Here is a 13,110-nt window from a genome sequence, read left to right on the forward strand (position 1 = left end):
TCGTAGAGTATTTTAATATACGACCGTAATAATACATGTGTGCATGCATGCATGTGTTTTTTTCTCAGGTGACGTCTCTTGTGCTTTGATAATTTTAAAAATGAAAAATAGAGAGAGAAAGAGAGAAAGAGTGTGTAAGATAATGGTATATATATACATACCGATGGGTTTGTGTCCCTTTCCCTCTTTGAGAGAGAAAAAGGGGGGGAGAAAGAACCGAACAGATTTTTTTTTTGTGTGTGTGTGTTTGTGTGTGCTTTGTTGCTTTATTGTCGTTGTATCTCTTCTTGAGAACATTTCTCTTTATTTAGTCGACATTTATAATCAAAAGCGGTTTGTGTTTTATTACTGTTGTTTTGAGAGTGACGGTGCTGTGTCGTTATTATTATGTGAGGGTTGGAGGGGATGTGGGGAGTGTATGTGTGTCTCTCTGCATCTGTTTGTTTGTGTGTACGTGTGTGTGTGTGTGTGTGTGATTCTGTCATGTTCTCTACATGCCTGATTTTGTTTCATTCCTAAAAATCCTTTTTTTTTTTTTTTTTTTTTTTGCCTGGACTTCTTGTATCTTCTCTATTTTTCCCTCTTAAGTGATTTTTGGCCCTTTTTTTTTTTTTTCTTTTTTTTTTCTTTTTTTTTTTTTTTCCATTTGATACGGCACGCCGGAAAAAGGGGCGGGTGTATGCTGTGTCAGCAACATAGACACACATAACGCGAGTATTCACCTAAAGAGAAGGAGAGAAGACATTAAGGCGGAAGAAAGTTGTTTCTGCCGTGCACGGCGTCGAGGTACACACATTTTTATTTATTTATTTATTTTTTATTTTTTGCAGTCATGTCTGGTAGGACGACTCGAGTTGCTGTCAATGGTGTTGTGTGCCGCCGCTCTGTTGGTTGGCGCGCCTTCAGCGGGAACTTTGCGTTGTACCGCATGGGCTGCCGCAGCCCAACTGTTTCCTTGCAGCAGCAGCAGACATTTACATTGTGCTGTCAGCACCGTGCCATTGGGCCACGTCAATATGCGCCGAAGGGGTTTCGAGAGGCTGCTGGTCGCGCCCCTATGACATTTGAATTTGGTGAAGAGTGCAACGAATTGGCCAAAGTAGCCCATCAAACGAAAAACTACGGTGATGCGATTAGTCTCTACGACCGCGCCTTGACGATGCGGCGGGAACGCTACGGCCCCATTCACGAAAAGTGTGCCGCGACACTGCATAACATTGGACGCGTCTTTCTAGAAATGCGTGAGCCCGGTGCCGCGGAGAACGCCTTGACGGAGGCGGCCGCCATTTATGAGCAGGTGGAGGGACAAAACTCGATTCGCTACGCCGAGAGCCTTGCACTGCTGGCTCTTTCGTACACGCATTTGAACTTTCTTGAGGAAGCGGAGAAGGCGTTTCGCGAGAGTATCAAGGTATTTCGCGACAAATCGTACAATCATGTGACGAACTCGTGGCTGCCAGACGACCGGTCAACAGCAGCCACTATCACAGAGCCGCAGAAACACCCTCTTGCATCCGCCGCCCATGCACTTGCCGACTGTGCACAGTTATTTCTTCTTCAGAATCAGGAGCATCGAGCCATTGCATTTCTGGAAGAGGCGCTTGAGATTCGTCGTTATCTTTACATCCGGCACAACAAGTATCGTCCCATCATTGCACAAACTCTCAACAAGTTATGTGAACTGAAAAAGTCGATCAATGATGCCACAGGGGCAGAGATGTGTATTAACGAATGTCTTGAGATTTGTATCGCAACGCTCGGTCGTGACTCTCCGGCAACGGCGCAGGCAACGAGCAGCAAGGCCTCGTTGCTCGCCGCACGCCGTCAATTCCGTGAGGCACGGCGATTATACGAAGAGAGCACGACAACATATGCTGTGGCGCTTGGCAAAGATTCGGCGCTATTTGGACAGGAACTTGTGAAACTGGGCCGCATTCAGGAGTTATGCGATGACTACATTACGGCCGAGAAAACATATGAGCGTGGCGTTGATGTGATTAAAAAAGCGCTTGGACCCGAGGCGCTGCAACTTGCAGAGGCGTACACATTCCTTGGCTCACTCTTAGTAAAGCGACAGGAGATAACGCGTGCCATTGACCTCTTCCGTGACGCTGTACGGCTACGGAAGGCGAAAAATAGAAAAGATCCGCAGCTGGCGTATTTATATCAGAAGCTTGGGGACGCGTATGCGATGCGGCGGGAGTCTCATGCGGAAGCGTATTTTCTTCTTGCCATTGAACAGTTTCGTGAGAACGCCAAGGTGGAGCCGCTGCAGCGTACGTTTCTTACAGATGTATTGGATGACTTGGGTCTCTTTTACTTGGACTTTCACCATTACGAGAAGGCGGAACGGTGCTTAAAGGAGGCACTGGATACACGCATTGAGATGCTTGGTGAGAGTCACGCCACGGTGGCGTATTCATACAGTAACTTTGCACTTTTGTACCTTCATCGTGAGGATACGGATAACTGTGAAAAGATGTGCAAAGCGGCACTTGACATGTACGCCAAAACGGCTCGATCAAACGTCCTTGCACAGGCAGATGTGTACACAACATATGGTCAGTGTTGTCATTTACAGAGACGCCTCCAGGATGCACTCAGTTGGCACGAAAAGGCGTTGAACGTCCGACGGACGCGTGGAGAAAGTAGTGAGTTATCCACCGCAGAGTCACTCAACCACATTGCTCGTGTGTATGTTTCCATGAAGCAGTACGCATCAGCCACAAAGTATTTGGCGGAGGCGAAGAAGATTGCCTATCAGTTTACCGCGGAGTTTGCGCAGTACCTGCGGCAGGAGGTAGCAAAGACGGAGCAGCAGATTCCTCCTATGGAAGAATGGAGCGCAGAGGACCGTATCGCTGCCACACCAACGCTCCCTGTGGACAATAACAAGCCAAAGGAAGGGGAGATGACGTCACATTAGCGAAGGAATAGGAACAGTCTCTCTTCTTCCCTTTGCCGGGGTATGGGAAATAGGCCGATGGGGTGTGATTGGGGAACACCTCTGGTGGGGAAGTTGGAAGAGGGGAGAGGGTTTCATGGAGAAGAGAATTTGGAGTGCGAAAAGAAGGGAAAGCACTATCATTTCATTTATGTTATTTTGTACATTCCTGTGCATTTAATTATAGAAATGTAATTTATTTACTTTTTTTTTTCTTTTCTGTTGTGTGAGGCGCTTTTTGTATTTTATTTATTTTATTTTTTTTTTTTTTTTTTACTTTTCTTTTTATAAATATAAATTTTAGATTTTTATTGTGTCTTTTTTACTCTTTGCAGCACGTTGGGAGGTGTTACTTGTGTCTTTACGCATTCAGCTTTAATCAGGAAAAAGAAAAAGAAAAAAAAAAACAAAAAAAAAAAAAAAAGGAAATACCGCCACCGACATGTCGAGCAACCGCTACCCGGCGTTGCCAAGCCGCATGTCTCTGATTTCATTCAAGACACGTCTTAAGGGAGCGCAAAAGGGGCACTCACTGCTAAAGAAGAAGGCCGATGCCCTCGCAATCCGCTACCGCGCGATTATGGGGGATTTGCGAAATGCCAAAATGGAAATGGTGGAGCAAATTCGGGGAGCGTATTTCACCGTCTCCAAAGCTCAGTTTATAGCGGGCGACATTGGCCTTGCGGTGCAGGAGTCTCTTAAGCTGCCGACATACGCGATGCGACTTCGGGTGGAAAATATTGCCGGTGTGCGTGTCCCAAGTTTTCACGAACGCGAGGAACACAGCGGTGATTTGGTCACGCTGGATGAGAAGGGACGGCGAATAGGCACGGCGGGCATCGGCCGCGGTGGCGAACAGCTCCGAGAAGCGTCTGAGAAGTTCCGTGAGACCCTGCGGCTCCTGGTGAAGATTGCGTCACTGCAGGTTAGTTGGGTGACACTCGACCTCGCACAGAAGGTGACAAACCGCCGCGTAAATGCGCTGGAAAAAGTAGTGGTTCCTCGCGTGCAGAACACATTAAGTTACATCACTTCGGAGCTGGACGAGCAGGAGCGTGAAGAGTTCTTTCGTCTCAAGATGGTACAGAAGAAGAAGCGGCAGATTCAGGCGAATAAGGCGCGTGAGGCACTCGCACGGCAAGCGAATGCGAGCAAAGGCCCTTCCACGGTTCAAAACGCACTTAAAATGGTGAATGGCAACGATGATCTGGGTATCGATGAGGCAGATCTAGTTGTGTAGACAAAACACATGGTACAAATACATCTTTTTTTTTTTTTTTTTTCAATCTCTCTCTTTCTTACTTTCTGCGTCTCTCTCTTGAGTGCGTATTTATTTGAAAGGGGCTGTTGTGTAGTGGGAATGAGAAGGAGTGGGAATGAGAACCAAAGCAGAAGCCGTTCTGCACATTATATTAGTGACATCTTGCCATGTGCATTTTTTTTTTTTTTTTTTTTTTGGCCTGTGTGGCTGTTTGATCCTTTTATTTACTTCATTGGTGTGGGTTGGTGTGTCTGTTGCGTCTTGTTATTTTTGTTGTTTTTGTTTTTGAGCTTTATCCCTCTTTCCTCCCCATCTGTTCTGCCGCTTTGGACCAACACACAGACACACACACACAGGCCTACAAAATAAGGAGGAGGAAGCCAAAGAAAAACAAAAAAGCAAACAACAAAAAAGGCAAAACAGGGGGGCAGCTGAATGGTGAGAGGGAATACTATGGGGGAGCAGCAGGAACTGGGTGCACTTCGACCGGGAGGGTTGCTTCATTATGACTACCGCACCGATGCCGCGAAAACGGAAAAACTTCCCGAGACGTTTCGGGTCGTTCAGTGGAATATTGAACGTGGGATTCAGTTTGAACGCATCGTGCAGACATTGCGGGTCATTCGGGCCGATGTTCTCCTGTTGCAGGAGGTGGACATAAACTGCCGGCGGTCGGACTACAGGAACGTTGCACGGGATCTCGCCGAGGCACTGAAGATGGAGATGTACTTTGCCTGCGAGTTTGAGGAGTTGGACGCGGTGGATAGAGCGCCTAAGAATGCTGTAGGCCCCCTTTCGTCACCAGCAACCGCAATTTGTGATGGTGGTGATGAAAACAATGGTAGTACTTCTTTGTACAAGAGAGGACGCCATTTTCATGGCAATGCCATTCTTTCTGCAGGCGCTACGCTCAGTGATCCACGTGTTATTCGTCACACGGCTGGTATTGACTGGGAAACGGAGGGATGGAAAAGGCGTGAGCCACGGCATGGTTTTCGTAACATTCTGCGTTGTTGTATCCATCGCAGTGAGCGCACACATTCCTATATACCGGATCTGTACCTTTACTGTTGTCATTTTGAGGTATTTTGTGGGGCACTGTCAAGGGTGCGACAACTGTTGGATGTGTTCCGTGATGCCACAAGCGTACTGAATGAGGGGAGGCAACATATTTCCTCACATTCTCACTACAGTAAACAGCAGCATCCTGCCTTTATTATTGCTGGGGATTTGAACACCTTGGCAGATGGCATTGTACGATTGTCGCTGCAATTTGACTTGGGTCGCTTGCGACTTCTTAGTTTTGGGGAGAAGGAGGCATGTTGGCTGCAACGCAAAGTTTTGTCGCGTCGCATGCATCATGTAACACGGGGCTGCTTCCCTTTTTCATACCATTACCTGTATTACGTTCTCACTATTCTGTATGAATCAATTTGGAACAGTGACTTTGCATGGAGGTGGTTGTATGGCTTCTCTACGGAAGAAATCGCTGCGTTGGATAATCGTCATCTCTGTTTTTACGATCCAAGCGACAAGGCATTGTCTATCACACTTGATGATCCAGCTTACTATGGCTTTGTTTTCGGTAAGTTGGATTGGCTGCTGCTAAGCAATCTGACGGTTGCGCCACCCTCACTCACCGAGGAGGCCCTTAATGCGCTGAAAATGAGTGGATCCATCACTGCAGAAACCGCGTCTTCTTTGTCTTTATGGCGGCAGAATATGTTGTTACCAATGCATGGATATGTAACATTTAATGAGCACTTTGAGGCCTCAGATCATAAAGGTCTATTGATGCACATTCAGCAGCAAAATAGTCTTCCAAAGGAGACTTACCCAGAGTATGGCGCCACTTACACTGCATCATGGGTGAATGTTGGATTTTTCACTTTCACACGAGTGCTACCATGGGCTGTCACGGCGTTTGTAATTTACAAACGATGGCAGCGGTGTAGACATGTGTAGACGGCTGAAGAGAAATATATGGAGAATACATGTATTTCTGAGGGAGGCGGTGGGATGAAACCATTTAACAGGGTGGAGGCGTGCCTCCTGTTCGGCGCCATTCCATACACATACGCATACTCCCTCTCTCTCTTTTCTTTTCTTTTTTTTTTCTCTCTCTCTCTCTCTCTTCTGGCGGCTTTGAATGTCCACAACATAATGGAGAATGAAATGCCGCGTCTGCCGGTGTGGTTTGGTGGGGCTGCACTTCTCGGCGGCGGGTATTACGCCTTTTACTACCATTTCTACACCCCTCGCCACACAACGCGGTCTGAAATTGAGACGGCGATTGAGGCGGAGAAGTTGAAATGGCAGTCCGTTATGCAACGCTACGCCATACTGCATCATATGGTACAAAAACTGCGTGACGGCGGCACAGACGCCACTAACCGGGAGCGTCTTTACATTTACTGTGAACTGCAAAAGCTGAGGGAGGCGTTTTATAATTTATCCATACGTGCTCAATCAGCGTCGGAGAAGCAGACGGTACTGCGGGATCTTGATGAGGTGGAGACGGCAAATTGCACTCTATTGAACTTTAGAGATGAGGCTTTAACAGTGGGGCAGATAATTACCTGCCAGCTTTGCTTCAGTCTCTATGTGCTCTGCTTCTGTCTGATTGATCCCGTCTTGAGGCGAGTACATTGTGAGGCCGTGGAGCGGGTTCGAAGACATGGGCTTCATATTGTCTCACGGTGGATGATGCGCCGTCTTCGTATTCCTGTCACCATGACGTTGGAAAACACATTGCCTCCTCCTGATGGTGATGTTAACGAGGTGACGAGGGAAGACGAGGAATATATCGTGTTCAGTCCACAACATTGGATTGAGGTGGTGGGCTTCTGGGCATGTCCGACAAACCCGCTTCTGACAAACATACGTGTGCGATGGCTATTACCATGTGATGTCGTGCCTTTTGAGGTTCACTGGCGCGGACGCCGGCAACAAATGCAGCAGGAGCTACGTGACCCGATTTTGGTGGTAAGAAAAGAAGAGGAGAATAGAAGGCCGGTTGTGCAATCATCCTTTGGTTACCCGCTTGCATCGCGTCTGACCTGTGGAGGTGGAATGCAAGACGATAGTAATAGTGACCATGTGTTGGCTACCACAGATGTTCATACTCCGCGATTTTTTCCGGTTGTTTCTACCGGTATGCCGCGTGTACTTTTTGTGAGTGATGCGGTGGCACGGAGGGATGTTAGAACGAGACGCACGTTGCATGAGGTGTATACAAATGTAAAACAACGACAATTTCCTGTTACGCACAACGTTGTTAAAAATAACAAGGCGGATGATTGCGTCAAAGGTTATGACGCGACGTATGAGCAACTGCATGCCTGGAGGAAACACGGCGGTGTGCCTGTGTGGCATCGAGTGGAGTGGGGCTCTGTCTACGGTGATGTGGGGAGTGGAGGGAACCGGAATCGGCGTGAGTTGACATTTCGCATGGGTCGCCCTTGCTCCGCAAAGGAGTTGATGGTGAGGCAGTTGGAATTGCTGCAGAATGTGTTGCTGCAGACGGAGAGTAACGGGGAAGAGGTGAGCCTCCTGTGAAATTGAGAGGGAAAAAAAAAAAAAAAGAAGATGCCCACCGTCCCCTTTTATTCACATCAGTTTTAATAATTATTATTATTTGTGTATTGTAGTTTATTATTATTATTATTATTATTATTTTTGTGTGTGTGTTTTCGTTTTATATATATTTGTGTGTGTCCGTGTGTCTAAGCTGACTTTGGTCTTTCTTTCCCTTCCGCGTGTATCCGATGTGCTGTCATTTGTTCCTTCTCTTCTTGCGTGTCATGACGTCTCCGTGGTGGGGCGGATATAAAACGAGAGGTGGAGAAAGACTATTGGTCTGACGGCAGATTTGGCATGCGTGGGATGCCTCGTTTGTGCCTGCGATGCACGAGACGAGGCTCGCTTTGCCGGCTGACTGCCGATGCCATTGGTGTGGTGTCCGTTACCACCGTCACACCGAGTCGATATCGAAGTGCACATGAACGCGGGAATTTAGACAGCGCCAAGAAATTTGGGAAGGAGTGGGGTATTGGCAAGGCGAGGACGGCGTGGTATCCGAGGGTGCGTGCGGCAATTGATGACCACCCTGGGGAGGAAGTGGTGGATATGGATCGTCCCCGCCCCGATGAGGAGGTGTATCGAAAGGAAGCAAAGGGATCGTCGACGGAGAGCGCCGCCGTGGTCGATGAGGCGCTGGATGGGCAGGCGGAAATTGGCCGTGTCGACCAGGCGGTGGATGAAGTGCAGGCATTTCTTCGCGAGAAACAGCTTGAAGTGGCGGAGGCGCAGTTGGAGCGCAATGTCGCTATTCCGTACCCCACGCACCCGGATGACATGACACCGGAATTTCGTCGCATCAAAAGGCATCAGTCTATCGTGGTGGTCGCCACGGATCCTGATTACCCCGTCTTTGCGCGACGGGATCAGTTTGTGCAGCTTCCGTTGCCTAAAAATCACCCGTGGGTGAAGAACACACCTATAGGGCCCTTTATTCAACACGGTGATGGTCAACTCGGTGTCGTGGGGAGCGGTGAGGTTGGCTTCGACGATGAGCATGTGGCTAAGGCGCTTCCACACAGCTTTCGTGGTCTGCGGCATCGTTCCGTGATGCAGCAACGTCTCCCAGAAAAGAACGGTAAAGTGCTTCAGGATGCGGTGGTGAAGAACAGCTTCAGTCTCACGGGTCGGGGTGTCTTCGCTACGAGGGATATTGCCGCAGGGGAAAGCATTATGATTGTGCGAAACACGGCCTGCAACCTTGGCGTGAAAGGGGAGGTGGAGCGTCTGGTGGAAATGTGCGGTGATGTCCTCCTCACTGTTTATGAGGGTACCGAGGCGGATTTGGACTATTTACATGATTGGGTCCTTACCGGCCAGCCCTCTTCGTTACTGGAGTTTTGGCCGAAATCTGCCACAGAACGTGTCTTGGAGCGTATTGGCGGTGTTGAGGTTTTACATGCACTGGAGCTGCATGAAATTCACATTGCACGCATTGCCGCCATCATCGACATGAACAGTTTTCTTGTGGAGTCCTCCTACGCGGTGCGGAAGGGTATGGCGTATTTCCCGGAGGCGGGTTTCTTAAATCACAGCTGCGCACCGAATGCGACGTACGACGTGATACCGGAGCACACGTTCCATGAGTCGGAGTATTACTTGGACGAAGTCTTGCAAGCAGAAGCCTCAGACGCCACGGACCCAACATTGTCGGCAGCAGCAATCGAAGAAAAAGATGAAACAGTTGTCATGGATGAAAAGTTCTCTCCCTCCAGAGGGACACATCCAAGCAATCGTGTGGAAGAGAAAGAAAACGGAGAGGATGGAAACAAATCCACGGCGTCTCGTGAACTAACAGTTGGGGCTCCGGTGCAATATTTGTTTTGTTGCCGTGCCACCGCCAACATTCCCGCTGGATCGGAAATTCTTATCAGTTACGTTCCACCCGAATGGTCTTTTGACAACCGTCAATACGTTATACATGATCGTTATCGATTTTGGTGCAAATGCCCAAAGTGTGCCCCCACATTGGACGCTAAATACGCCCGTGTGCCTAAGCTCATTGTCTTGTTATTGGTTTTTAGTGTTTTTCTACAGCTGCTTGTGTTGCATAAACGTGACGTGGAGCAGACGGCAACGCGTGAAAATTTGGTGACGGAAGAAGATTCCACTTTCTACAGGGATGACAACGACGAGGATGATGCGCCGATGGAGCAGCGGCGTGCGCCACGAAAACGCCTGCGTGGGTTATTTGAGTTGCTTGAAGAGGAAAGACTTCAGGAAATTTACGCTACTGACAGACGCCCCCTACCTGCAGCATTGGCTAATGACCAATGGGCTCGTCCACCGCGATAGTTAGCAGGGAAAGAGTTATGTGCCTGTGCATTATATTTATATTTGCAGTGGAGGAAAATGGCTGTAGATGAGTATCCTCCCCCTTTCCCTTCCCACTCTTTCTGAAAGGGTTACATACGCGTGCTTGCTGACACGCATACAATGCATATATCATATGAAGTGAAATGGGAGAGAATTTTATGTCTCTTATGAATGTAATAGAATCTTTCAAATTCCGGAAATAAAACTCTCTTGCCTTTTTATCTCCTTTTTTTTTTTTTTTTTCTGTGTGTATCCATACATATATATATATAGTTTAATGGTCATGGGGAGAGCTGAGGAAGGAGGGGGGAAGAGAATGCATAGAGGTGCCATTGTGCCTATGTGGCGGCTTAAAGTCATCAATGGGTGCCAACGCAACGATGATCTTCTTCTTCCTGTCGAACCGCAGCCGTCGTTGCTGAAGTCGTTCTACACGCACTGGCACGACGAAGACGAGGAACGCCACATAGCGACGGACCACACGGAACCGGAGCGCACATCGCACGATCCATGCGATGAGAATAAAACGAGACGGTCGAGAGGGAAAAAGAAGCAGCCGCCCACTGCCCGTCGTCGTGTGATCACCTCACGTAATTGGCTTCAGAAAATCCCGCATGTCGCTTTGGGCCGACATACGTGTCTGCCAAGGGCGTTCCGATTGCGTCACACCTGCGTGAGTCGGTTGCACTGTCGTGTCGTTTACGTGGGAGATGCCGCAACACACAAGCAGCTCTTGTCAAGATATCCTTCTACGAGGCGAGGACACGCAGCGAGTCCCAAGTGTGACACCGTCACTGTGAAAGACGAAGAGACCATAAAGATTGGTGTGAAGGACGACTCAACTTCCTTTAAAGGGCCATATTACTGTTTGATTCATTTTGGATCCAACCCGCTGTATGTGAATGACAGGCCTCTGCTCTCTGGCGAGAGTTACCGTCTGTGCGAAAATGATGTTGTGGCGTTCCTAGAAAATCCCTTTGATGAGGAGGGTGGCGTACTTCAACCACTGCAGCCAGAGGATGCAGCGAGACATGATGACGCAACGAAGGGCGAAGGGAAACCAGAAGACATGAACGCTATCCATGGGAATTCCAAAGTGGAAATGATGCCCACCGCTCGTGCTCTGTTTGGCAGCACGAGCACAAAAAAAATGGCGAAAGCGGCGGTGGAATTATCCACATCGTCGCACGCATTTGAAGTCTGCGAACGTGCATGTGTTTTTCCAGTGTTCGTGGAGGTGAACGGGGTGCGAATTGCGCGGTATCGACCGCAGCATGTGCCACCCGACGTCCTTCAGCGTTTCGGTAAGGCAAAAACAGCCGCAGCATCCACAACAATTTCTGCTGGGGCCGCGCCAAGGAGAAATCCACCCCTCGTTGTCGAACATGAGCGTCTTGGGGGTAGCTTGAATCACGAGTACGGCAGTTATAATGTGCATGAGGATGAAGTGAAAATAGATTTTGTAAAAGGATCAAAGAGTCCAGTTCAGCGTGCAGAACCCAGCGTGGGGCTCGCATGTCTCGCACGGAGGAATGGTGATTCCTTTACGCCACCACCCAAATACCCCTGGGAGAACATGCAACAAGACCAAGTTGAAGAAGGCGTTGATATCGTTGGGGATGTTGTGTCACCGCTGCAGCAGCGACTAGTGCCATCGCCTCTGCGGGGTGGCAGTACTCGTGTCTCCAAGACACCGGAAGTGAAAAGTCCTTTCGCCGCCAATTCCATTCATGCGTCGTGCGGTGATGAAGAAGAGCCACCACCGGCACCACGATTTACCATCGTTCCCCCGCGGCTGCCTGTGTACGTCTTTGCGAGACGCAGCCCGAGTCCGGTAGAATTTACGTGCCAAGCCCATTCCATTGGTCGCTTTCAGCCGCGACAACCAAAGGAGGCAAAGGAAGAAGAAGAAGGGGAGGGAGAGGAAGAGGTGGAGGAAAAACAACATGAAGAAGTAGAAGTCACAGACACGACGGCAAGGACGTCCCGGTCGGAGATGGTGATGATGGAGTGGGTGCAGGAAGACCCGGCGGAGGTGACGGCGACGGTGCCGCAAGGCCGTCTTGGGCGTGTGAATTCCCTGCGAAGGAAACGTCAACGTCGGTCGTTATTCACCAGAACACGATGAGTTTCAGTGATGAACAGCAGGGTGTCTTCTTCTTCTTTCTTGTTGTTATTTTTTCTTTTTCTGCTCACCCTCTTTTTTTCATTTGTATTGCCGCCCATATATGCGTCCTTACTTTCTAATGCTTGTAATTTTGTCTACGTTGCCTTTACTCCCATTCTTCTTTACTCTTCCCTCCTATCGCATGCATGTATAAATACACATGCGTGCACGGATACATTTCACACGAAGGGTCTACCGGGCAGTGACCACCAAAACACAAGGGGGAGTGAAGAGCGGGAGGAGCACTATTTAACAAAATATATATTTTCTTTTTTTGAAGCCTTTACGGTTCATTTAATTTTTATTGGTTGTTTTTTTCTTTGTTTTTGTTTTTTTCTTTTTTTTTCTCTTTTAAAGCAATCAACACACATACAAAAAAAAGAAAGAAAAAGGAAAAAAGAAAAATGCCCCCAAAACGCCTCGTTCATGCCCAGGATCTGCGCGATGCCTTTCCAGAAGAAGAGAGTTGTGGAGTTGTGGAGCGGTGGGCCACAAATTTGGTCAGTCAAGTGGCGAAAATTGCAGAACAGGCGGGTTCACAGTGCGCTAGTATACAGGGTACAAAATATACATGCGACAATGCTGAGAAGGTGCCAGAGGAAGTCATGTCAATGCTGTTCAATTACCAGTCCGCATGTCGCCGTATCTACTATGATGCGGAGGTGATCCGCACCGTCATCTCCGTGCGCATTCCAGAACTGAAGGAAGAAGACAACTTGGGGGTCGCCGTGCAGCACGCCGTTCTGAAAATGTTGGAAGAAATACAAAACAAAACTCTCGGTGCAGGTGGAGCAGGTGGGGCAGGTGAAAAGACCCAGTAGTGTGAAGGCACAAGCGGGCGTA

The 13,110-nt window shown here is 48.7% G+C and overlaps 7 protein-coding genes across 7 annotated transcripts, besides 15 other annotated features; all 7 read left to right on the forward strand.

Annotated features, from left to right (window-relative positions):
• Window positions 1-13,110: part of a sequence feature (heterozygous, Esmeraldo-like haplotype) that runs on past the window's edge.
• Window positions 415-475: a microsatellite.
• Window positions 526-548: a microsatellite.
• Window positions 602-642: a microsatellite.
• Window positions 798-823: a microsatellite.
• Window positions 833-2,926, forward strand: Tc00.1047053511001.180 (hypothetical protein, conserved; the record flags this gene model as incomplete). The annotated part of the gene is made up of 1 exon (XM_814544.1): window positions 833-2,926. One exon carries the CDS (start codon window positions 833-835, stop codon window positions 2,924-2,926), a length of 2,094 nt encoding a protein of 697 aa, XP_819637.1.
• Window positions 3,180-3,231: a sequence feature (T-rich).
• Window positions 3,329-3,373: a microsatellite.
• Window positions 3,387-4,184, forward strand: Tc00.1047053511001.190 (vacuolar ATP synthase subunit D, putative; the record flags this gene model as incomplete). Its single annotated transcript, XM_814545.1, has 1 exon — window positions 3,387-4,184. The coding sequence occupies one exon, from the start codon at window positions 3,387-3,389 to the stop codon at window positions 4,182-4,184; it is 798 nt and encodes a 265-aa protein (XP_819638.1).
• Window positions 4,210-4,264: a sequence feature (CT-rich).
• Window positions 4,380-4,401: a microsatellite.
• Window positions 4,641-6,170, forward strand: Tc00.1047053511001.200 (hypothetical protein, conserved; the record flags this gene model as incomplete). The annotated part of the gene is made up of 1 exon (XM_814546.1): window positions 4,641-6,170. One exon carries the CDS (start codon window positions 4,641-4,643, stop codon window positions 6,168-6,170), a length of 1,530 nt encoding a protein of 509 aa, XP_819639.1.
• Window positions 6,290-6,340: a sequence feature (CT-rich).
• Tc00.1047053511001.210 (hypothetical protein, conserved) lies at window positions 6,381-7,763 on the forward strand (the record flags this gene model as incomplete). The annotated part of the gene is made up of 1 exon (XM_814547.1): window positions 6,381-7,763. The coding sequence occupies one exon, from the start codon at window positions 6,381-6,383 to the stop codon at window positions 7,761-7,763; it is 1,383 nt and encodes a 460-aa protein (XP_819640.1).
• Window positions 7,824-7,844: a sequence feature (AT_rich).
• Window positions 7,857-7,882: a microsatellite.
• Tc00.1047053511001.220 (hypothetical protein, conserved) lies at window positions 8,082-10,079 on the forward strand (the record flags this gene model as incomplete). The annotated part of the gene is made up of 1 exon (XM_814548.1): window positions 8,082-10,079. One exon carries the CDS (start codon window positions 8,082-8,084, stop codon window positions 10,077-10,079), a length of 1,998 nt encoding a protein of 665 aa, XP_819641.1.
• Window positions 10,378-12,228, forward strand: Tc00.1047053511001.230 (hypothetical protein, conserved; the record flags this gene model as incomplete). Its single annotated transcript, XM_814549.1, has 1 exon — window positions 10,378-12,228. One exon carries the CDS (start codon window positions 10,378-10,380, stop codon window positions 12,226-12,228), a length of 1,851 nt encoding a protein of 616 aa, XP_819642.1.
• Window positions 12,001-12,061: a sequence feature (GA-rich).
• Window positions 12,579-12,620: a microsatellite.
• Window positions 12,641-12,672: a sequence feature (A-rich).
• Tc00.1047053511001.240 (proteasome activator protein PA26, putative) lies at window positions 12,672-13,088 on the forward strand (the record flags this gene model as incomplete). The annotated part of the gene is made up of 1 exon (XM_814550.1): window positions 12,672-13,088. One exon carries the CDS (start codon window positions 12,672-12,674, stop codon window positions 13,086-13,088), a length of 417 nt encoding a protein of 138 aa, XP_819643.1.

The sequence above is a fragment of the Trypanosoma cruzi genome, genomic scaffold (assembly GCF_000209065.1).
Source record: "Trypanosoma cruzi strain CL Brener 1047053517019 genomic scaffold, whole genome shotgun sequence".
Taxonomy (NCBI): Eukaryota; Euglenozoa; class Kinetoplastea; order Trypanosomatida; family Trypanosomatidae; genus Trypanosoma; species Trypanosoma cruzi.